General features: G+C 30.8%; 1 protein-coding gene and 1 long non-coding RNA gene across 2 annotated transcripts; one reads left to right on the plus strand and one right to left on the minus strand.

Annotated features, from left to right (window-relative positions):
- The first annotated feature begins 5,733 nt into the window (after window positions 1-5,733).
- On the plus strand, window positions 5,734-7,952 carry LOC118057966 (uncharacterized). Its single transcript, XR_004689063.1, has 2 exons — window positions 5,734-5,969; window positions 7,688-7,952. It is a non-coding gene; the product is annotated as an uncharacterized lncRNA (long non-coding RNA).
- A 656-nt stretch (window positions 7,953-8,608) lies between these two features.
- LOC118057965 (protein SRG1) lies at window positions 8,609-17,203 on the minus strand. Its single transcript, XM_035070700.2, has 4 exons — window positions 16,757-17,203; window positions 16,394-16,641; window positions 9,331-9,655; window positions 8,609-9,204 (listed from the first exon to the last, which is right to left on the minus strand). The coding sequence occupies exons 1-4, from the start codon at window positions 17,003-17,005 to the stop codon at window positions 8,938-8,940; spliced, it is 1,089 nt and encodes a 362-aa protein (XP_034926591.1). The 5' UTR covers window positions 17,006-17,203; the 3' UTR covers window positions 8,609-8,937.
- Between the last annotated feature and the right edge of the window lie 9,754 nt (window positions 17,204-26,957).

Genomic DNA, 26,957 nt, shown 5'->3' on the forward strand with positions numbered 1-26,957 from the left:
TCATAAAATGCAATCACATCCATAATTAATCAATTTAACCAAAAAAAATATTTAAATAAAAAATTTTTAAGAGTTAACTACCAAAAACAAGAAAAAGTAGGGATTGGGTTGTTATTTTGAGATAAAATTCATTTATTGAGTTTAACAACATGTTCTGAAGTTTATTGCACCTGACAAACATAAATGAGACCTTTGAAATTAAAGGGAAATAATAAAAATAGAGTCATCACTTAGATCTTTAAGGAGACTAAAAGTCCTAAAATATATATTGGTTCAAAAGATTTGAGAAAGTGGTTGGTTATGTTTAAGAGAAATGAAAATCATTCTTATTGCATCATTTATAAGAAAGATTACTTCATATATGTGTTTCTTTCAAATCTATTTAATGTATGCCATTAATAGTATATATTATTTTCTAAAACTTATTCGCAAGTCATTTATTATTAATGAATGTTCGTTTAGTTAGCATCATACTCTGAATCAAGAGTCTCGCAATTCAATGATTTTTTTTAGTTTCAAATTTTTTATGTATCTTGACCTTTATCATCATCATCACCACCGCCACCATCATCACCATTGTTATTATTATTATTATTATATTTTTAAAAAGTAGAAGTTGAACATAATGCTACTTCTACCAATGTCGGTTCATACTTTGAGAAGACTTGTTGACTTATTATTAACTTCAATTTTTTTTTAATCAAAATCATTGTGCTAGGCCTAAATAAGTCTCTAAGAACTAGGAGACACATTGACGCTAAACATGGAATTTATGAAAATTCATCGATGTTGTTTTTTTTTTAATAAATATTTAAAAAATGGTTTTTCTCTCTCAGGTCTCATTTGTTTTCTTTATTTTTGTTTTTCTTTTCTTCCTCTTTCTCTTCCCCTCTCTCTTGTTATGAGAACCATCAAGCAACACCACTTGATCCATTACATGTGCCAATTGGATTTATTACAAAGTCAAGAGCTAAAAACGATTAAAGAGACATTAAATTGGATAATTCAAGATATTGAGGTCTTATTTTATTTGTAGCTTTTAGACCTTATTGCAAGGCCTTCTCGATCTCTGATCACTATAAAATTTTAACCATTTATAAAACAAGGCCTCTGAAATCCTCTAGTAAAATTTTAGCCTAATCTAATATTCAAATTAAAAATTATTTTTGATAGAGTAAATTATGTATTTTAAAAAATAAGCCAAAAACCGCTTCTAGTGTCTTTGAATGATAAGAAAACCTTACCAATAAGCAATTCCATAAAATAAAATAAAACACAAGTTGTTGACATGGAAACCCTTACAAAATATAATTTTAATTTCTGCCATCTATACTTTCCTTGTAGAAAAGAAATCCATGTTAAATAGAAAGTCCACAAATCATAAGGAAACAAATAGCAAAACTCGTACAACAACTTTTGGCTTGACTTTAAACATGTTGTTCTCTTTCGTCTTGATGAATTAATGGGCTTACTATATATGGATGGAAAATTTGAGATGTTTAGTTTCCAACTCAACTACAATCACAATAAAAATCCACATGTAGATCTAGATATGACCAAATAATACACAAAGATCTAGTCCAATAAATTTGTAACTTATTAACTCAAATATCTAGAATCAGCCCAATCAATTTCTCTTGGATCATTTTATTTACGGACCTTGTAATAGGACCAACTTCTACCTTTAATGGATCCTATAATGATGCTCACTGATTCACATCATCCCCCCTCTCTTAAAAAAGATTTCACCTTGAATCGTCACTTTGCTGGATGTTGACTCACTTTTGAAAAACATATTAACCTAATTTTGTGATTTTGATTTTAATTAATTTATTTAAACTGTAAAAAACCATATCGCAAAAAATCTTTTTAATTTTTTTTTTTATTGCAACTAGGTTCGAGATGTGACAACAATGAAATAACATGGAAAATAAAAGATAAAAGAATATAACCTAAAACTTTGTTATGATACCAACTTTTAGAAACTCTATGGATATAAAGATCTAGAAACCCATAGTGAAATTAAACCTTACCAATAAAGCTAAATCCAGGCTTGTGATTGAATTTGCAATAATAATAACAAAGTTGGGCCAGACCCACCCAAAATAAATAAATAAATATAATAAAAAATATTTTTTTTATCTAGATTTTTTTGGGTTTATTCACTGGTGCTAGAGTCAGGAATTATAGCGTATTTTATGGATTGCGTAATATTTAGGGGTGAGCAAAAAAACCGAACAACCGATTAAACCGAGAAAACAAAAAAAAATAACAAAAAAAACTGAACCGAAAAAAAAAAAACGAATTAACCGATTAAAAATTTACAAAAAAATTCCGGTTCGGTTCGGTTTCGGTTTGTAAAGTCTAAAACTGATTAAACCGAACCGAACCGGTTCAACCAAGCCACCACTTAAAAAAAAAAAACGGGTATAAATAACATGTTTTCCTAACCCTAAACCTAAATTAGCTTTCCTTTAAAAACAAAACCAGCCGCCCCCTCCTTTGCTCTCTGCATCTCTCCAGCTGTCCTTTCCATTTGCTCCCTGCATCTTTACTTTTTGATTCTCCTTCATGCTCCTTCATTTGTTAAGCTCTGCTCCATTCTCCTTCATGCTCCTTTATTTGTTAAGCTCTGCTCCATGCTCCTCCTATTTGAAAGGCACGCCACCCTCTTCACTTTTGTAATTTTACTTTTAATTGTTTTATTCATTCTATAGGAGACATATCCCTCTTTATTTTTGCTTTTAATTTTTTTTTTATCCTTCTTTCTATTTTTCATGTAATCCTGTAATTATTGTATAATTTTTTATGCACATGTAACCAAAGAAAATTATCATGTTGAACCAGTAAAACGCTTCCCTGTGCTCTCCTTGATGTTGGTATTGTGAGAACAAAAATTCAAAATCAAGTTTGGCACTCGATGGATGATGAGCAGATGAGGATCTATGTAAACTATCTTTTGATCTTCCCTTTGTGTTTTTTTTTCTACTCAAATGATTTCTGTTCTTTCCTTTTGTTTGTCATACATGCCCAACCATTTTAAGAAAAAGCCATGTTGAGAAAGCCAAGATTTCTCAAAAAATAGCACAGATTTGTGAAATTAAGAGCAAGACGAAGATAAAATTCTTGAAAAAATATGGTTAGTGAAAAAACTCAGAATAAAAACTTAATTAAAATAATTTCAGTTTAAATTGGTTTGGAAGGGAAAAAAACCGAACCGAACCGAACCGAACCTGGTCAGTTCGAACCGGTTTTTGGTTCGGTTCGGTTCAAAAACTTGAAGAAAAAAAATTTCGATTTGGTTAATTATTTTGGCCCAAAACCGGACCGAACCGGAAATTCTTACCCCTAGTAATATTTACCAACGTCAAGGTTGTAAATATTCATAGGTGAATATTCACTAACGCTAGAGTCAGGAATATTATAGGATGACCATAAGAAAAAAACACAAACAAACCTTTAGCAATTTTAGACAAAATTAGCAATACAGTCCACTTCAGGTAGGACGCTTAAGAGGTGATAACATCTTCCCTTTCGCGTAACCAGTCCCGGACCATAGAATCTCTGTTGACCAGTTAGGGTTTCTAGTAACCATAATACTAGGTGGCGACTACTAAAACAAGACAATATTCCCCTAAAAGAACAAGATGTTAGATATCTGTTATTGTTTCCAATCGAGCAATAATTTTTTAATCGATCGTCGCGATGTCCGGGTGTGACAGAATTGACCATTCCTAAGAAAGCTAAATTTAGGATTGTGATTATGTTTAGCACATTGATAATTTGTACTGGGATACCAAGACTATAAGTAATCAAACCCTAACCCAATGCCTATAAAGAGACACAAACGAGAAGTATAGAAGATACCACAAATCTTGGTTAATTTTTTTGATAAGTCAACGAAGTTCTGTTATGAACCAAGAGTAAGAGCAAACTCTAACATACGATTTTTTTTCTTTTGAATAACCAATCAATCTCTTATTAATGTTTTTTTCATATATAAAAAACTCAAATACAAGCTAAATAACCTTATTTATACTAGGTAAAACATCCGAAACAATGCTTGAAAAACAATAAAAATAGTTCTAAATAAAATAGATAATATAATCCTATATCAATAAGAAAACTAATATAATAACCGCATACTAACATCTAAACCTTATCACAAGGCCATCTCGATCTTTGATCTTTATGAAATTTTATTCATATATAAAATAAGGCCTCTAGAAGCTCATGGTAAAATTTAGACAAATACAATAATCGAATTGAAAATTATGCTTGATAGTTTAAAACTATACATTAGAAAAAATAAGCCTAAAATCATCTCTAGTGTCATTGAATGATAAAGAAACCTTACCAATGAAAAAATCCACAATGACATGAAAACCTTGCCAAAATAATTGCAATTGCTAAGCTTTTCCTAGTAGAAAATGAATTTTTTCTAAATAAAAAATGTATAATTCATAAGAAAACAAGTAAAAAACTCACATAATAATTTTCAGTCTGACTTTAAACAAGTCATTCTCTCTTATTTAAATGAATTATTAGGCATACCATGTATGGATAAAAATCTTGAGATACCTAGTTTTCAGTCCAGTTTGAATAGAAGCAAAACTCTAACTCCAGATATGGACCAAACATTACATAAAAGTCTAGTCCAATAGATTTGCAATTTTTTAATCCAAATATCTACAATCAGCCCAATCAATTTCTCTTGGATGTTGTTAGTTTCTAACGTCATAATAGACCCAATTGGTACCTCTAATAAATTATTTGGTGATGCTCGGTCATTAACATAAGTAAATTTGCAAAAAATATCTTTTTCAAGTATATATAAAATTTCTCTCTCTCTCTCTCTCTCTCTCTTTTTTTTTTTGTAAATATACAATTACATGCAATAAATATAATAGTTTTAATATATATCAAATATAACTCTTGTTTCTAATGATCGTATTAATGTATATGAATTTATTTTATTAGTATGAGGAAGTACTTTTATTAATTTATATTGCAATCAACAACATGCTATACACAAACGATTGTTAAAATTAATAAAAGTTAATTTGGCATAGAGATATATTAGAGAATATTTATTATTATTTTTATTGAAAGGTTTGATTGATAAATAATGTAAAATATAAAGATATATTGATAGATATTCTAAGAATATATGGACTCTTGTTTCCAGTCAAATCAATAAATGAGGTTTCGATAAATACACAAAAATCCAACCATTAAATTACTTTGGTCTAATAGAAAAATGTTTGAATTCAACAATTATTTAAAACAAAAATGATTGAAAGTCATTACAATTAAACTAAGTTGCTGTTTGTTTTTGCGTTTTAAAAATATTTTTTAAAAAAAATTAAATATTTTTTATTTTTTTATTTACTTTCAAATTAATTTTTTTTTATGTTTTTAATTATTTTTAATATATTGATGTCAAAATTAATTTTTTTTTTAAAATATTATTTTAGTATATTTTTAAATAAAAAAACCTTTAAAAAATAACTGAGAATGATTGTTGGGCAATCAAGAGGAAAAGGCGAGAAAAATTACAAGTATTGAAAATAATTGAAAATGTTCTTAATATCGAAAGACTCTAAACAATAGGACCAAAGTAGAAAGTAATATGAATAGAGGATAAAAATACCAATCATTCTAATTGGTCCGTGTAATTCACAGTCAAAGCAACGTGTCAAGAAGAATAAAAATCAGGGCGGGGGCGGGAGGCAGGGACAGGGCGTTTCATTTTCAAACCGACAACAAAAAAAATGAAGAAAAGGTTCCTTTCGTGTATCTTGGATTTCGTGCACAAACCATTTTTCTCTCTCCAAAAAAAGCAAAAACACTTTTTTTTTTTGTTTGAAGTTCCAAGGCCGTGCCTTTCATGGTGTCTCTCTCATGCTGCATCAGTTCCCAGAGAGCTGGTTACTTACCCCACTAAGTAATTCCCTTTTCATTTGCAGGTAAAAGAAATATATTGTTCGTTTCTTCCTTTAGTCAGGTTTTTATTTTTTTTATGGAGGCTCAGAGTGTTAAAAGGTGAGATTTTGTGACCTTGTTTTTTGCCCTTCTGTGTTTGACCCCTTTTGAGTTCCTTCTGGGTTTATCGTTAAATCTTGCATTTTTTTGAGGTTAGTTTTCTGTATTTTTTTCTTTACATGTTTATGTTGAATTGTGGTTCTTTAATGAGGGGGGTGAGTGAGTTACTATTTAAAAAAAAGAGGAGGGGTGAGTTTGAGGTTTCTATGCTTTGAATGAGCATTTGTTTTTAATCTTATGGGTTTTTTGGTAGTGTTGGAAATTCCTTAGGGTTCTCTAAATTGTGTTTTTGCTGTGCCATCTAGTGCTGATTCCTAACATTTTTTGGTAACAGAATTAAATACCTGCTTGTTCCTAAAATTTTAGTCCCAGCTTTAGATGAATCAAGTGGAATTGGGGAGGCCACTTTCCCTTTGCTATATAGCACACATGCAAAGGGGAGGGGAGTTTTTTTTTAGTGTGTGTGTGTGTGTTTTATGAAATTTGCTCTATGGGTTCCATAGTCATGGATTTCAGAACTTTAGGGCTCATATATATTGTGGCTCTGCAGAGAAGAAGGTCGTGTCTGACTAAAATATAAGTTTTTTTTTTATCTTCACTGTTAGCACCGCTCACAATCAGGATGGCGATTTTAGTAGATTTCCTTTGCTTCTGGTTTTCAATGGTAATTTGCTAATCAAAGATTCATATTGAGTAAACATGAGTTTAAAACCTTTTCCGCACAATATTTGATATTTTCAACATCTAGGCGCTACAGTGGGCTATGATTGTGGAGTCATTTAACTCTAAATTAATAATGAAGGTGAATTGTACACATCTATATATTCATCCAAATAACATATGTGGTGTATAAGACTTGTTGCCCTGTGTATTTCCTGCTGATTTTTTGAATGTTAAGGTTTTCATTTTTTTTTTGTCATGCAAATATTAGGGAAAGTGAAATGCAGGTATTGATTTCTGGAATTCATTAAGGCTTTAGTCTTGCAGGGAACTTGGTATGGTTTTTGTGAGGATTTATGTGCATTAGAGATTAGGCCTTCTTGGATATATTTGCATGTTTTATTTACTTCCCACGTGGGGATTTACTCTTGTAGTTGTTGGCATGGACATTTGATTTTGGTGTTTTTCTACTCAGTTTCATATGGTGTTTTGCAATTGTAAATTCTGTTTGTTAAGTGCTCAAAAGTGAAATCTCTTGTTTTCCAAACTCATTTTAGGCTTTGTTCAATTAACGGGGAAATATGCGAGTCAAAAAGCATGACAAAACACCACTTTTAACTCTTTCTTCATCAATGATCTGCCTTCTAGTGTCCTGTTTATCACCCTCCCTTTAATCTTCCATCAAATTCTTTGGTATGTTCAGTTTTGTGTACCACCAAAATGTCTTTTTGGGATTCTAATCAAATACAAGAAATGTTCCCTCAGATGCTTATATTGGTATCTGTAGTTGTAGATGGGGGCAAATGACATCTGCAAGTTCTAATTTTCCTAACATTCTACTTTTGAGATAACTGCTTTCAGATATGTTAATCGTATTTGCCTGCTGATTTCCTCAATTTTTTTTGGGTTGTCAAAAGGTTCTTGTATCTTGTTATGTTGTTCATTGCTCTCTTTGTTAATCCCTTTTGTTTTATTCTTTTAGGTTCGAAGACAATAGTGATCTAGTTGATGCCAGCTGTAAGGATTATGATCTCTTCGAGCATTGAACATGAAAGATTACTTGCTACAAGGCACTGGAGAAATAATGGATTAATATAAAATAGATTTGGAGTGGGGAATGAAGCCATCGGTCCGTGTATCACAGGGTAGATGTATTATATTTGACAGGTTCTGTAAATTGTTAATGGATTCTGAAAGTCTTTAGCTGATAGAGATGATATAAAATTTCTATTTTTTCTCTCTTTTCACTCCTGTGCCATTATCTATTAATACTCTCTCTCTCTCTCTCTCTCTCTCTCACACACAGGCACAGGGAGTTTCTTTATATTATTCTCTCTCTAATAGCATGATTCTTAGGTCTGATAGATAAATTTTGTTGCAGGGCTAATGTTAGTTGGCTTCTGATTTGGCAGAACAGAGCATATTACTATTTTTTATTACCTGTTTTGTGACAAATTCCATTGAGCCCATTGCTTGATGCGATGATGATAATCTCCTGCTTGCAAGTACTAGGTGCATTTTCAAATTTCAATAGCTGTCAGCTTATGTAAAGATATACTGAAGGATGAGACTGTCGGTTCTTTTTGGAAGATCCTATTTTAGTTTTTAGCTGTAGCCGAATTAGATAATGACTTGTATTTTGTCAATGGTCGGGTTCATGTATTAGCTGGTGGGATGGAGAATAATGCATGGAGAGAAATAGGCTCTCAGTTTCCGCCTTTATGGAAATTAGAGGCTTGCTGAGCTACAAAAGGGAGACGAGAAATTCTAGAGTAGGTGTCACGTTAGTCTATGGCCTCCTCATCTTGCTGAAGTGTCTGGTTGGATGAGATTAATACATCTAAAGCTAAGATTGTTCAGCCTTTGGAGTGAAGGAAAGTGTATTGTCTCTTCCAGTTGAAGATTTTTGGTCAATTCAGGAGGCTTGCACTTTATTCTGCTGTGGCCTCTCGCAACTTGAATGAAATGCAGATGCATCTACATCAGAGCGAGAAATGTCTTACAAAATTCAAGCCATTGTCTTCCACTGCTGTCAACTCGAGTCACAAGTGGAGCAAATTACGGAGGTGTTTCAAGCTTTTGGTCCGGTAATAATAGGCGGCGTTTGCCGTTCACTGTATCAGAAGTAGTGCGCAATGATACAAGTATGCGCATCACATTAGACATGGAGATAGACTCAACTTATTTAATCATCTGGTTTCTTGAAATCGGACAAGGTGAAGTGGGAAGAGATCAATTGTCTTTGTCACCTCCATTTTGAATCCGCATGCCATCAACATATGATTTTCCAACGAGTTCACGTGATAAATATCCCTTTAGGAAATCCGCCACTATCATTCTCCTATATGCTGCTGGAGTCTCTGGAGTAACAAGGCTTGGCGCAGGACCCAGTTCTCCATCTAGATTGGGGCTATAAAAGGTGGCCATGGAAATTCGCTCTTTCACTGAGTTAACAGTTGCTCGATGCTCAGTGCTACGGTAAATCCCATTAGTCACAATCTGCCCAAAAAAAAAAAAAAAAATTGTTTTTCTTAACAACTATCTACAGAGCAATTTTTTTTTTTTTTTTGACTAACGCTAGAAGGAGATGATATGGATCAGCTAAGCACAAGCATGCATTATTACCTCCAACATGTCTCCAATGTTGATCACGAACGCATTGGGAAGTGGTTGAACAGGAATCCACTTCCCAGATTTCCTTATCTGTAACCCTTCCACCTCACTGACTTGGAGGAGGATTGTGAGGCCAACAGCATCAGAGTGAGAGTTCAGGCCCATGACAAGCTCTGGTTGTGGGCATGGTGGGTAATAGTTCATCCTCATCATCTGGCATCCTTCTTCGAACATGTCTTTTATCTCGTCGGGTTTCATTCCTAGAGCTTTAGCCATGAGATAGAGGATTTTCATGGCAAGATTTTTCAATTCCGCCGAGTATGCTTCCAAAGTATCTCTGCATGTATGCGAAAGAGGATAATATAAAGTACACATTGCCTTAGTTATTAAAAAAATATAACTCAGCTTAAAAAATTGGTGAAGTAGTGCGCATATATATATAGAAAGGTGATATTTTAAAGAAATTATGAAATGAATGGTACAAATTATGATGTGAAGAAAGGAGAGAGGATAGAAAAAAGAATAATAAAAATAATAAAAATAAAAATACTAGATGCACATTGAAACTCTAATTATGACAAAGAGTATCATAAAAAAAATCTTGATGAAATGAATTCAACGACATTATTAAAAGTTATTAACGATGACTGAAGTATGTCATTCTCGCTGCAAAGAGGTGACAGGTGTCTCACTTACCTTTGGCAGCAAGTGTGGTCCACTCCAATCATCGTGAGTGATTTTCTTAGTGTTGTTAGATTTGTCAAGTTGAGATTTTTATGATGATATTAATATTGTTATAATTGAAGCTTTAATATGGGTTCAATGCTGTTTTTTCTTTCCTTTTCTCTCTCTTATCTCTTCACAAATTACAATGAGAAGTGAAGAGAGAGAGAGAAAAAGGGAAAAGGTTTTGAAGACACAACAAAGCTTTGATTATGAAAACATCAATGCCATAAAAAAAATCTTGACTAGACAAAATCAATGACCAATAATGATTAGAGTGGGTTATAATTGCTGCCAAAGGCAGGTGAGACTTCTATAACTTTTGGATGACAAGTGAGGCACACTTGGTCATCATCGGTGATCTTCTTTTGTATCGTTGAATTAATCTTGTCGAAATCTTTTTAATGATACTAGTGGTATCATAATTGAAACTTTGATGTACATCCTGTTAGCGATAAACTTTCTTTTAGTAACATATAATATAATGTTTATCTCTATTAAAAGTTGTACATATCACTTCTTATCTCATTGTATCTCTTTTTTAAAATTCAAATGGATGTATACTACCAATAAATATAATGAATAGTAAGCTGGTAAACCATTCAGTATTTTCGCATTCATATAAGTTTCTTAACTTGGTATCAAAGCTATAAAGCTTACGCTCTTTTTCTCTATCGATCCATTATGGCCTCTTCCTCTGCATGACCTTTATTTATCATCCCAAATATCACCTCTATAGTGTCTATCAAACTTGAAGGACATAATTATCTGAATTGGACAACTCAGTTCATACCAGCCTTGAAAAGTCACGACCTTCTAAGCATTGTTGATGGCTCTAAGGCATCTCCTTCTCAATTCCTTGTTGATTTAACCAGCAAAACAACCTTTGATGTTAATCAAACATATCTAGTTTGGTAGAAGAAGGGTCAATTTATTTTGGCATGGTTAAATGCCACCCTGGATGAGAAAGTTCTTTCCACTATGCATGGACTCACTATATCTATATAGGTTTGAAATGCTCTAGCTACCAAATTTGCTCCTTTATCTCGTTCAAGAATCAGTCATCTCAAAAGACAACTTCAAACTTTACAACAAGGTTACAAATATTATTATAATCATTTGCTCACAATAAAAAATTTATCTGATCAACTCTTAGCAGTAACAAAATTAGTTGACAATGAAGACCTTATCTCATATATTGTTAGTGGATTAAATCTCATCTTCACCTCTTTTATCACATCCCTTAGCTTTGTTACCCTAGACCAACCAATCACCTTTAATGCCTTTCAAGCTGAACTACTTAACTACAAACAACTATTTGAAGAAAAAAAAAAAAACAAATCGCAATCATCTAATATTACTTAGCTGGCTTTCCTTACTCTTAAGCAAAAACTAGTAAATAAGAAACCAAGATTTCTTACTCAAAAAAATCATTAATTATCAAGATCCAATCCTAATTCAACCTTTTTCGCTCCCGACTCAAAACCACAGTCCACTATATTTCCAAACAAATTTTCTTCTTATCGAATTTGTGGAAAGACAAATCATCAGACTCTTGATTGTTATCACCACATGGATTTTTCTTATCAATGCAGGCATCCCCCTACTCAATTAGCAACAATGGCAACTTATACTCATGAGGAGCAGGAACCTGAATAGCCATGGTATCTTGACAGTGGTGCAAATAATCATATCACTTTTAAACTTCAAAATTTAATTTTGCACCAGCAACCATATCATGGAAATGACAAAGTAACAATTGGCAATGAAAAAGGTGAAAATAATCATATCACTTTTAAACTTCAAAATTTAGTCTTGCACCAGCAACCATATCATGAAAATGACAAAGTAACAATTAGTAATGAAGAAGGTTTATATATATCACCAATACTGGTTCCTCTATGCTTGATGTACCTAAATTAATATTTCTTTTAACTAATATTCTTCATTGTGCATTTACCTCATCAAACCTATTATCTATTCAACATTTTTGCATTGATAACAACTGTTATTTTATATTCATAGTAACTCATTTCTTTATGAAGGATTTGCAGACCATGAAAATTCTCCTCCAAGGGCCGAGTAAAGCTAGTTTATATCCGGTGTTCCTGTAGTAGCTATAATTTAGCAAGTCATCTTCTAAGACTGCCATGTGAAATTCTTTTATTGCACTCCTAGGTGTTTGCATTTATGGTTAGGTCATCCATCAAACACCATTGTTTCTAGTCTAGTCAAGAACTTGTTATCACCCGTTTTTGGATCAAAAAAATCTCAGACCTTGTATAAGTCATGTCAGGTAGCTAAGAGTCATAAACTTCATTTCTTTTAGTTCAATAATAAGTCTAGTCATCCCCTTGAATTGATTCATTCAAATATATGGACTTCTTCTATTACGTCAGTTGATGGTTGTAAATTTTATGTTTTATTTATTGATGACTTTTCCAGATTTACATGGTTGTTCCCATTGAAACAAAAATTAGAGTTGTTTAGCAATTTTGTTTGTTTCAAAAGCTTAGTTGAAAATCAAATTTTAAATACTATCAAATAACTGTTAACTGAAAATGGTGGTGGGTATTTGTTTATTGTTTTTCAGGAATACCTCTCATAAAATGAAATTCTTCATAAACTCATATGTCCTTACACTTCAGAACAAAATAAAATCTTTGAAAAATAGCAAAGACATATCACCAATACTGGTCTTACTCTTTAGGCTCAGTCACACCCGTCTTTTAATTATTGGGCAAATGCATTCTTCACAGCTACTTACCTCATACACATACTCCTTACACCTATTATGTCCAACAAATCTCTAAATTTCACTTTATTAAACAAACAACCAGATTATTCACTACTTAAAACATTTAAGTGTTTATGTTTCTCCTTACTTAGGTTTTATAATGCATATAAACTTGCTTTTAGAAGTAAAAAATAATTATTTTCTGGATATAGTTCTAATCATTAAGGTTATCGATAACTGGGTCAATAATCTAACAAAGTTTATATATCTAGACATGTTGTCTTTAATGAGTTGAGTTTCATAAGGGTGCTAAGATATCTTAAAGGTACTCTACAATTTGGACTTTAATTTAACAAGGGATCACTTCATCTCAATGGTTTATGTGATTCTAATTAGGTTGATAATCTAGATGATCGAAAATCTACCTCGGGATATTGTATTTATTTAGACTTGGGTTTGATTTCTTGGACTGCCAAGATCAAGCACTGAAGTTGAATATCGATCAATGGCACATGTAGTAGTTGAACTTTACTGGTTGAGAATGTTACTCAAAGAACTTCATTTATCTTTACTTACAACTCCTTATATTTGGGTTGATAATATTAGTGCTTTAACACTATCTTCTAACCCTATTTTCCATGCTAGAACAAAATATATAGAGATAAATTCCTATTTTATTTGTGAGAAGATCTTTATCAGAGATATACAAAATAAATACATCTCCATCTTAGCAAAATTTTCAAACATCTTCACTAAAAAACTCTCTTCATAACGTTCCCTTTCTCTTAAAGATAAACTAATGGTTTATTATCTTCCCAGTAGCTTGAAGGAGGCTATTATTGATAAACTTTCTGTAAGCTATATTAGTAACACATAATTTAATGTTTATCTCTATTTAAAGTTGTACATATCACTTCTTATCTTATTGTATTTTTCTTTTAAAATTTAAATGGTTGTAAACTACATGTAAATATAATAAATACAAAGTTGATAAACCATTCAAAATTTCTGCCTTCATATCAATTTCTTAACTCATCTTATGTCTCTCTCTTTTTTTTTTTTTTTTTTATCTCATCGTAATTTGTATAGTCTATTTCATATATATATATATATATATATATATATATTAAAATGTCATGTTTTTAAATAGCAACAAGTTTTAATGTTGCGTTTTCAAATCATGAAATATATAAATTATACTATTTTAATAAAAAAATTTCCATGTTATTTTACTAATTAAAAAAAACATGCTTATTTTTTTTTAAAAATAAAAAAAAAATTAATCATTTCTATTGAAAAAACAAAAAACCACGTCAAAAGCATTAATTAAGTATGTCTTTTAGTAAAAAGGTAATTTAAATAATTGAATATAGACTGCGGCGAGGAGCACAAACTCAATAATCGAATATATGTTCTTATATTAGCAATTATGCAGCAGAGGCCACGTTAGAAAAATAAAATAAATTGTCTTTATGAAAATAAACCCAATGCTTCTTATATTTGGATGAAGATTCAACCCTTTTTTTTTAAACCTGGATAGTCTAGATCTCAGATGAATCAAGTCTCATCTAATATTTATTAAATATAAAATAAAATAAAATACATTATTAAATTTAATTTAAAACATACCAAATATAAAAAACAATTATTTATATAGTTCAGACTAATCAATACTATCTAATATACCAAACATTTTCTTATTGAATATATATTGTTATATTAGCAATTAAGCTGCAGAGGCCAAGTTAGAAAAAAAAATACTAAATCGTTGTTTTGTTGTGGGAGTCCACCAGCATGTCTTAGATAGAGGCCAAGCTAGAGTTTGTTTGTTTTGGATGTAATTTTTATAGTTGTGATTTAAAAAAAAAAATTTAAAAAAATATAATTAGTTGGATTTAGATATGTATTTGGTAAAAATTATAATTGAAATTTATGTGTAGTAAAAAATATGTATAAAATGTTTGGTACCAATTGTGTTTGGAAAATGTGATTGCGGTTGTTTTTTAAAGTGTTTTTTTTACTTGAAAATGCATCAAAATAATATTTTATTATTTCTTAAAAAATTATTTCTGATATCAGTGCATCAAAATGATATGAAAACACAAAAAAATATTAATTTGAAGTAAAGAAAAAAAAAAAAAATTTTAATTTTTTTCAAAAATGCTTGTGAAATGTAAAAATAAACAGAGTTTTACGAAACTCGGTTAAAAAAACATATAAAAACTGTTGTATAAAAACTGCATTTCAAACTCAATTTTTTAATGGGTCCCGCAGTACAAAACATAATTTAATTTGTTAAAAAAAATTTAGTGCATTTGTTTTACCACAAACACAAAAGACAATGGAAAATAAACACTACCTAAATATTTTAGGAAGATTCAATCCGTATTTTGCACCTATAATCTTTATTTTTTAGTTTATATTTAGGTCTTGTTTGTTTTTTTTTTGTTTTAAAAATGCTTTTGAAAAAAATAAATTTTTTTCATTTAAATTAATTTTTTTATGTTTTCAAATTAGAAAATAAGTTAATATAAAAAATATTTTTTTAAAAAATAAAAATTATTATTTTAATATATTTTTTAATAAAAATATTTTAAAAAACAATTATAATTACACACGTGAAAGTTGCTGTCAGTTTGATTTTTCTATTGTGAAGCCCAACCAAACTCATTTGCCCTACCCCCAACTATTACATTTTTAATCAAGAATATATGGTAACGTACCGACAGAGGTTGGGGTCAGTCCTCCCATGAAAGCGAACACAATTCAATGTTATTCAAATTCATAATTTGTATGTTATATTTAAATTGTATGAAACACATGAAAACATAATAGTATTTGATTTGGAGGTGGTGATTTTTTTTAAAAAAATAATTATTTTAAAACATGAAACGCTCCTCACAAAAGTAAAAATTACATGTTTTATATGTGTATTAAAAAAAAAAAATCATGCACATCTTCAAGCCAAACAATTCAACCTTTATTTAATATATTTTTAAATAAAAAAAACATTCATAATCACTATTCTAAAAATACCCTCAACAATACTTTTTTAAACAAACCTCGTAAATTTCTTCAACCTTTTAATATTCAACTTCACAGTTAGCTAGGTCACTATTTTTTATTTTTTTTTGGTATTTAATTAACTTATCAATGTATCAGTGTATAATTGTATTCTTTCGCATCATTTCATTTCATGAAAAGTTTATTTTTTTTAATATTTTTGAATTGTTCTTAAGCATAAATATAAAAAATAATTTTTTAAAATAAAAAATATTATTTTAATATCTTTCTAAACTAAAAAATATTTTTTTAAAAAAATCATTAATAAACTATCAAAATATCCCTTAATCAATTATTTAGTTCATCTGTTAATTAAATAATTTTTTTTTTAAAGAAAAACCATCAAATTTCCTAAACTTTTAATTCTCACTTCGAATCACACAGAACTCACATGATAAGAAGATTTTAGTAAAATTTATAGGTTTTTAATAGAGAGAGAGAGAGAGAGAGAGAGAGAGAGAGAGAGAGAGAGAGAGAGAGAGATTGTGTTTTTTTTTTTTTTAATTTCCCTTAGGCAAGGAATTGTGAAAACGAGAAAGAGCTAGAGAGGACCTGAGTGGCTGAGGAAGCATGGGGAATAAATAGGGTTTCCTCGCATGCTTTGGAAGAGTGATCATGTAGAAGATATCTCCCCAATCAAGCTTCTGCTCCTCAGACACAACAAAAGCTTGTCCAAATCCCTCCATTTCTTCTGGTCTTTGCCAATACTTGCTCTTCTCCTCCATTGGTAGGTTGAACAGCTCTTGAATCCCTTCCTTCACTTTGTTAACCAATGAATCATCCACTCCATGATTTATCAGCTGAAACACAAGGGATCGAGCAGAATTTATCGATTTGAAAGAACACCTTAATGATCTTGAGTTGTGGCTAACATGTTGGTTAATTACAGAAACAAACACAAATACAGTTAATAACCTGGAAGAAACCCCATTCCTTGCATGCATGGTCCATTTTATCCAGCTCTAAATCCATTTGTTCTTCAGAAACTAATCTTCGCATGTCAATTACTGGGATTTGTGGCAAGGAAACCACCTCAGTGTTGTTTTTTATTGGCGGGTCTTGATCAAGACGCAAGTATCTTGTTGGGACAGTGGCCGGCGACTCCTTCGCCAGCTCCTGAACGCAGGGCACCGCCAGAGACTTCCCAAGTGTTGCTGGTTCCATGGCTCCTCTCTCTGCAATTTGTTTCCTTCGCTTGTTGCCTAGATATATAGGAATGCAGCCCGTCCCGTCTTATAGAAGCACAAATTGATCTGCCCTGCCTAGAGAGAGAGGAAAAAGAAGAACACGAACACGTTTCTCACCCGCGGTTTTGGACCATAGGATGCTATTTCAAGTTTTTCTTCTCTCTCGGTAGGAAGTAGATTAGATATACAAAACCATAGGATGAAAAAAAAAAAAAAGTTATTTTAATATATTTTTAAAATAAAAAAATATTAATTTAATATATTTTCAAATAAAATATACTTTACAAATCAACTATCAACCGATCAAATCTCACCTAAGTATTGTAGGATGTGCTAGTTCTTCTTATCCTATGAAACATAGCTTCATGGACTTGGAAGATATATTTTTTTGTTATTAATGTAAATATTTAAGTTAGTTTTTATTTATTTGGATTAATTTTATGGATTTTAAAATAAATAATTATATGAATTTTTAGTAGTTTTGAGATTTATAAAAATAACTTTTAAAAAATAAATTCAAAATCTAACTAGTTAAATTATACCATTTAAAATTAGACTAAAAAAATTATGGTAGGTATTGATAGTGACCCAAGGAAAGAGAAGAGACATATACACCTTTCAATTCCAACATTCAAGCTAGGAAAACAGAAAGGATATGTTTTAATAAAAAATCCATTATTTTCTTAAAATTAATTTATTTAAAAAATATATTAAAATAAAGTCCTATATATTGTATATGATCAGAGAAAAAAAAAAGATAAAATTATATATATATAAATATTATAAAACATAATTAATTGAATATTCATGAGTTTTTTTTAATAATCGAAAAAAAGATAACATTTCCATAAAATAATTGAGGTTCAAATAAAATGTATTAAGAACTTGTCGGTTCAAATTAAATGAGTTTTCTTCTTAGAGATACATTGAAGGCAGCTGTTTACCATTCAAATCCCCCTTCTGTTCTCATCATGCGATGGGTCGACGAGATGCAACGCAACCCCACTGACACTTTCCGTATTCCTCGTGTTTCAATCATGCGGCCTTCACCAGCATGTATGGTTTTTAATTTTTTTTTTGGAAATATAATAAATTAATATATTTATTTTTAAAAAAATATTTTGATGTTAAAAAAATTACATTTTAAAAATAATATTTTTAATATTTAAAAAATACACAGTTATAAATTGATGTTGTTATTAATTATTGATGGCCCAACCTCATCTTTTATGCTTGAAAAATAGTTTATAAGAAACCTGCGCCCATTTGGACACACCTAACACTTAGGTCATGCCTATGAATCCAAGGGGAATAGGTTCACCGTCACGGTCTAAGATTAATGGGTTGTTAGTAAGGATTCAATTTTAAATATTATTTTTTATTTTAGAAATATTATTATTTTATTGTAATTAATATTATTAATAAAATAATTAATAAATTTTAAAGAAAATATTACTATTAATATTGAAAACATATTATTATTTATATTATAAATTTTATGTTGTTTTTTATAAAAATAAAAAGTGAGCCCGCGGTGTATAGTTATTAAAAATATTCAACAATTCTAGGTATTAATATAAAAATTATTATAATTTGCATTGTAAATAATATTATTTTTCTTAAAATACAAAGTATTCATCTAAAACATATTATTATTTTAAGTATTCATCTCAAAATATTGTTATTTTTCTTACAATTCAACATATTCATATAAAATATATTATTATTTGTGTTATAATATTATTATTTGTATAACAATTCAAATTTTTAATATAAAAAAAATATTATTATTTGTGCTCATAATATTCTTGAAATTAAAAATAGTATTATTTGTGTTCTGAATATTATTAATTTCACTATAATCAAAAGTATTAATATTAAAAATATTATCTTTCATGTTATAAATATTATTATTTTTATAATAATTAATATTATTAATAAAATAATTAATAAATTAGAAAAAGTTATTCTTAATATTAAAAAACACTCATATATTTGATTTGAAAGGTCACGCAGTGACACATGGCGCTCGGGTTGTTGCCCGGGAGTTGGACATGCCTCCATGCGCCATGTGGCGCTTGGGCTCCTGCCTGTAGCGCACACGTGGCACTTGGGTCCTATCTTAGTACTGGGACATCTCTGCGTATATGTGACACTTAGGCTGCCTATCTTGGGGCTTGGCACACTCAACGCACACATGGGCTTGGGCACGCCACAACCCATCTATCCTTAGGCCCCACATTTGTAGAACAAAAAATAACATTGGGTCATTGCCTGTGCAGCACCCAAAATAGACTTGGGTCTTGTCCATGCACGACCCAAATAACTTTGAGTCTTGCTAGTATCAGGACCCAACTTTTTTTAAAAATAAAAGGTAAGCTCGCGGTGCTTGGGTGCTTGCATAGGGCTTGGGCACACCCCACGCTCATGTGGCGCTTGGGCTGCATTAAGCGTGTCTAAACCCGTGCAACACTTGGGCACACCTGACACTTGGGTCATGCTGCTGAACCCAATTGGAATGGGTCCAATGTCATGATCCAAGATTAATGGGTCATGCATAAGGATCTAATTTTAAATATTATTATTTGTTTTAGAAATAATATTATTTTTATTGTAATTAATATTATTTATAAATTAACTAATAAATTTCAAAGAAAATATTACTATTGAAAACATATTATTATTTATATTATAAATGTTTATGGTGTTTTTTATATATAAAAAAAGTGAGCCTTCGACATAGTGTTATTAAAAATATTCAACAATTTTAGGTATTATCATTCATCTAAAACATATTATTATTTTAAGTATTCATCTCAAAATCTATATATTTTTTTATAATTCAACATATTCATATCAAAATATTATTATTTGTATAACAATTCAAATTTTTAGTATAAAAAATAGTATTATTTGTGTTTTGAATATTATTATTTTTACTAGAATCAAAAGTATTAATATTAAAAATATTATCTTTTGTGTTATAAATATTATTATTTTTATAGGAATTAACATTATTAATAAAATAATTAGTAAATTAGAAAACAATTATTCTTAATATTGAAAAACACCCATATATTTGATTTGAAAGGTAAAATTAAAAATTACTATTATTATTATTATTATTATTATTATTATCATCATTAATAAATTTAAAAACTGTTATTACTATAGAAGAAAAACCACGTGAGGACACGTGGCGCTTAGTTGTTGCCTTAAGGCTAGGCACACCCCTCCACCCACGTGGCGCTTAGGTCCCGCCTCAATTTTGGGCACACCCCTGCGCATATGTGGAGCTTGGGTTGGGCGTCCCCAATGCACACGTGGTGCTTGGGCACACTCAGACCCAACTATCCTTGTGCTCTGCATTATGCAGAACCCAAAATACCATTAGGTCATTAGTTGTGCAGGACCTAAAATAGATTTGGGTCCTGCTAGTGTAGAAATCACTTAGTCTGCTTCCTCTGCATTGTAGTCCAACCGCCAGGTGTCGCTTTGGCTTCGGTCCTGCCAAGCATAGCTCAAGGCTAGCCTTGGGCCTAGCAAGACAGGACCCAAAATAGCATTGGGTGCTGGCCGCGGGCAAACCAAGCACCATGTGGAGTTTGGACAGCAACACCCGAGGCCGGCAACACAACGTCACCTGGTGCTTGATCTGCTTCCTGTTGAGTGTAGCCTAAGTGCCACATAGTGCTTGGATTGCCTACATTGTTAGTATAATTACAAGTATTAATATTAAAAATATTATTATTAGTTTTCTTAATATTTTTTTTTTAGTATAATTATTTTTTATAGTATTAATAGGAAAATATTATTGTTTGTTTTGTTGATGTTATTTGTTTTAGTATAATTAATATTAAAAGAATTATTATATTTTTTCTTAATATATTGTTTTGGTATAATTGATAGTATTGGTGTTAAAAATATTATTATTTTTTTAGTCTAATTAATAGTGTTGATCTCAAAACTATTATTATTTATTCTCTTAATATTATTTTTATGGTATAATTTTATTATATTTTTTATTAATATATATTTTTAGTATAATTAATAGTATTAATATCAAAAATATTATTATTTTTGGAGTTATAAATAGTATTATTTTTATAATAATTAATAATATTAATACTAAAAATATTATGATTTGTATTATAAATATTATTATTTTCAGTAAAATTTATAAGAGTATATTTTATTGTAATCAATATTATTAATAAAATAATTGATGAATTTAAAAAACAATGTTATATTATTTACTAATTTTATCAAATTATACTTAATTTTACATTTACAAATTATTAGTTGCAAGATCCAAAAATAAACTTGGATCCTACAATGTACACGACCCAAATAACCTTAGATTTTGCACGACCTAGCCCAAAACTAACTCCAGGCTGGACTTGGGCTAGGTTGGGCAATACCTAAAATAGTCTTGGATTCTAGTTGCAGTAGGAACCAACTATGCTTAGGTTCTGCTCCTAATTTTTTTTGAAAGTTAAAGGTGAGCCCGTGGTGGAGCGCGGGTCACCTAACCAGTACTTTTTTAAAATTAGTGTCATTTGTAATGGCTTGAAATTTCACATTATTTCCTGATCCCATGTTTATTTATAACGACGTGACATGAAAATGGATGGTAATTTTTTTTTATATCATCACACCTATAGATACTTTTCATAATAATATTTATAGATCTATCATATAATTATCATTAATTGATATATTACAATACTCGTATAATCATATAATTCAACATCTTAATAGAAGAGAACATATAATACAATGCATTCATGTCATTATATCTACATACTTATAAGTCCACATCCTTGTTTTCATTGTAGTTATCATTAGAAGTCTTTACAAAAGTACCGATTGGCAAATTCATGACTAATACATTTGTTTATATCAAAACATGTGGAACCGTGGAACGAGGTTCTTATGTACTTGGCTGTGTGACATCTCTATTACAATTCAAAAGTAATTATAAGAATTAAGAATAATCTCCAACATTACAATAATGAATAGAAGAATGTTATCGAAATGTTCATCATTAACTTAGACAAGTAAAGTCTTTTCATTACTTCATATATATAATTCAATCCCTATAATTTCATCAACTATGTTAATCTTATTCGCATGTCTCATTCACTCTATTTGAGTTATAGAGACCGAAGTTAACTCCCAGTCTCTCTTGGTTCGTAACCCGAGTGTCATTACCTAAATGTAATTGTATAAGTTAACCCTAATAATCCAATAAATGCATCATTAGTCGAGGTTAATTACTTTATTTAATCTTGATCATCCCTTACGAATACTATTAGTCATAGCTAATCACAATACTCAATCCTGGTTATCTATTAAAGACACCATTAGCCGAGTCTAATCACAATAGTTAAACCTGATCATCCATTACGGATACCATTAGTCAAAGCTAATCATAATATTCAATCAACTATTTCATGAACGACTTTTAGTAATCATAACCAAGTAGCAACAATTTTATAAAGAAATTATTTTAAGGATCCAATATAATTATAGAAGATGGTGGAGGCCACCTACCTACTCCTCTCGTGGGGTGTCCTTGTCAGGTCAAAGGTTCAATCCTGGTTGCACACCGCCTGATACATTAGATGATAACCAATTAGTATATTCATATTCAGTAATCGCATACACTAATATCATACATATTTTAAGAATACACATGGTCATATTCAAATGTTCTTCATAACATATAATCATATAATAAAAGTCATCATATCCAAACATAAGTTACTAATGGAAATCCTAGGGTTTAATTATTGAGTCTCATAATGGGGTTAAGCCAAGCTGACGCTGGAATCATCAACGAGAACTAGATCATTTTTGGTATAAGAAAATGATCAACGAAAACTAAGTCATTACTGACACAGAAAATTCATAAGTAAAAAATAAGTCATTGTTAACACAAAAAATTATTAGTGAAATTAAGTCACTGCAGACATAGAAAATCGTCAACGAAAATTAAGTCATTTCTAGCATAGAAAATCATCAGCAATAACTAAGTCATTGCTGACCTATAAATCATCAACAAAAACTAAGTCATTTCAAACACCACCTTTCCCTATATCACGTATAATTTATCTGCCAAACTTTTCCCTTATAACATACTTCAACCAAGTTTGGACATAGACCATAACCAAGCCACATCTAAATTTATAAAGTAAAAGTGATAAGTAATGTTTCTATTCCATGACGATGGCTTGTATTCATCAACAGTAATAAAGACAACTTATTAACCATCACCACTTTATAAAATGGTCTTAACCCATATTATCAATTCCCATTCATCATAGCATGGTAAAATGTGTTCTAGGTACTTTAGTTTACTATGTACTACCTAACTAAACAAGAGCAAGAACCATATACATTCCACAATCTCATCAAGTTCATCACAAGGTTGTCAAACAATACATAATCAAGTCTTAAGATGTACATTTTCTAAAGGTTCTCCTAAGCATTATTCCATGACCGAACATAGTGTTTTCAACAATAATTCATTCCATGTTCTCAATTGTATTATCTCAATTCATCAACGTCAATTAATAGCAAATTCATACTACACAAGAGTTCCATTTACGTCCAATATCTTGTTTCTCTATGGATGTTCATCATGTAAAGTTTCCTTCATGGTTTTCTCTTTTTTGGCCAGACATTGCTGTCCATTTTCTTTCTAATTTATGCATACAATTCATCATTTATATCACAAGTATGTTCACAATAACATGCTATAATAACACATCCATTCACTTGGTTCATAATCATGTAAGTTCATCAATCACATAAACGAAATCAAAGTATTAACATAAAATTGGTTTCTATTTTAGCTCAAAACATGTCTCTAAAGGCTTAACAAGATCATAATCTACACTTTCCATCCCTTCATTTCACTTTCTTTTCATCCTTTCAATCTGGCCGAACCTTGTTTAGGGTTTATACATTTATAATCATCCATATTCATCAATGTTTTTAGTAAAGATTCTGCACTTGTGTCTTTTATAAATCCATACTCTTTTTAAATCTTCTCATTTAGTTGTTGTTTTTTTTTTTTTAATTAGCAAGTGTAAGAACCCTAAAACTTTCATTTGAGTTTTCTCCCTCTACCTTGTCCTGAAATCATGAAGTAACAAACAAGGAAGTGATATTACTCTTACCACACAATTTTAATCAACTTTAGGAAAGGTTTTGGTGATTTTTTTGCTCTTTTCCTTTTAGTTTTTCTCTCCTTCTTCTGCTATTCTAGCAAGCCCTCTAGGCTCCTTCTTCTTCTTCCATGTTTTTGGTCATCACTCATTTCTCTAACTCTTCATTCACTTAAAATGATAACATGCAAGTTGATTTAGGTAGGTTTTTCTTAGAAAGAAAGGGGTTGTTACAGCTAAGGTTGTTGTTGGTTTTAGGGAAGAGAAAAAGTCATCTATTTTTCCTTCCCTTGTATTTATACCCCTTTTAAATGGGATAAAGGTGTTTAGGTGTTGGTCATCCTTATTCTTATTCCTCTTTTTGGTTATTTTAAGGCCGATTTTCCCCTTACAATTACCACCTAGAATAGATCGGCCTATACAATTTACTTATTTTGGTTTTTACATCATTAATTTGAGATCCTGAAGCTTTAATGACCCAACAAACTAAAAATATCTACCATCAAACTAGAATTAGGGTGTTTATAAAGCCCAATGAGACAATACTCTTGAATGACTAACTCATTGAAATCCTATCCATGTCATCCTTGAACAGGACAAGTACTTTCAATCCAACTACTACATCCGAATGTACCACCCCATGGTCAAATTTAGCAAACTTACAATCAACCTTTAGGATAAAATTTAGATGTATTTAGTGAAGGCACGACTCTTGACAATGTGTCTTATAGAGATTAATCATATTATTGTCATCAACATCACACAACACATAAAATCCAAAACAATAACAATTTTTGTAATGGTTGGTTATCACTTTGGGTTTTTGTCTCCATGTAGTTTAAAATTGTAAAGGGAAAGTACTTTGACCATCCCATTCTTGTATGGACACACTCACCTAGGTTTAAGGCTATATAAACAGCTTTGAACCCCAAGGTAAGTAATTAACTCCTTAATAATAATAATAATAATAATAATAATAATAATAATAATAATAATAAAACTCCATTTTTTTCTCTTTAAGTGTAACAACCTGGCCTAACTTGCCATTTATTGTCTGCTTTAGGCCTTACCGCCCTCACAGTTTTGCTCTTGATGACGCGAGCCCACTTCTGAGCCTGACGCCCCAAAACGTGTATGACAAGTCAGCAACCAGCACTACTAATAAGGTCCTGGCTCTGAACGCTCGCTTACAATGTGGGATATCACGATCCCCCCATCTTAAGATGAGCCATCCTCAGCTCTGATACCAATGTAGCAGCCTGACTCAACTTGCCATATATTGTTCTCTTTGGGCCTTACTGCCCTCACGATTTTGTTCCTGATGACGCGAGCCCACTTCTGAGCCCGATGCCCAAAACTTGTATGACAAGTCAGCAACTAGCACTACTAATAAGGCCCTGGCTCTAGATGCTCGCTTCCGATGTGGGATATCACATTAAGCTTTACTTCACAAACACATACAACATGACCTCTTAAGTCTCATTTTCTTCATCATGTGCTAACTTAAGCATGTGAAGGTCTTTTAAATCCATAAAAGAGACTTGTTTTACGATTGTTGTAGTTGCTCGAACCCAATCTTAATTCTATGCTTAACCTTGATTTACTTTTTCCAGTAAGATTAAGGATAAAAAACATTTCAATACAACTTTTCTTGTTGAATGAAACTCATTGACACTATAAACATATTTTTTTGTTGCCATAATGTGAACAACCAATGAATTTCTCTCTTCTTTCTCATTTTTCGATGACTACCTCGGTCTTTTCTCAAAACAAGGACTTAAACATGAATAGAATGAAGTTTTGGACTAGTTTGTATGATTGTCAAACTAAAAGAACCAGGTTAAAATTTAACAAAAATGTCAAGGCATATTATTTTCTAAAAAGTGTTGGATGAATGTATTTGGACATCAAAGGCCTGCATTTTTTATTTACTTTCAATTTTAGTTCTTTATTTTTAATTTTTTTAAAAATAATAAAACCAAAAGCTTTTTAACAGAATTGAGCATCAATTCAATATCGGTATGTTTTTTTTTTAACATAATAATAAGCCAAATAGAAAGAAAATGGAAAACAAATCACAAAATCCAATTCTAAAAAAATAAATCATGAAAAGACAAAATTGAAAAAGTCTGTCAAGATGAAAAAAAGAAGAAGTTACAATTACAATCTACTATGTTTTCACTTATAATACAAATAATTGTACAGTGAAAACACCACACATTTTAGTTTAATGTTAATGTTAATGTTAATATACACCTTTCTATGTATTACCTAATCTGCTCATAGGATGAAACATGGTTAATTTATGTGCTCTTACACGAGGGCATTTCTGTGGGTTGTAAAAAAAACTGATGAATCTTCGCTGGGGAAATTAAACCTGGTAGCTCTGTGATTGAAGGTGTTCATAGGAGCACGAGGATCCCTCTCTTCGCTGCTTCTGGGCTCCTACATGTACTAATGAGTCGAACGAAGTTGAAGTGTTAGCAATCAAGCGAGCTCTCGACATTACTTCCAAGTACTCTTTCGCAAATCAATTCAGTTGGATCATCGATTCCAAGAAAAAAAGAAAAAAGAAAAACCGTGAGCTGGTTGCAGTGCAGCCCTTGTAGCAGGCCATGGCGATGACACAGCGTGCTCTCAGCTGTATTGCTAGTCAGATAAAAAGAACTGGTGGCTTGGCTGTAATTTTTTCTAGCCCTTAGAGTCACTAACTTTATGGCTCTATGGGCTTATCATAAAAGCTTTCTATTCTCA

This window comes from Populus alba, chromosome 1 (assembly GCF_005239225.2).
Source record: "Populus alba chromosome 1, ASM523922v2, whole genome shotgun sequence".
NCBI lineage: Eukaryota > Viridiplantae > Streptophyta > Magnoliopsida > Malpighiales > Salicaceae > Populus > Populus alba.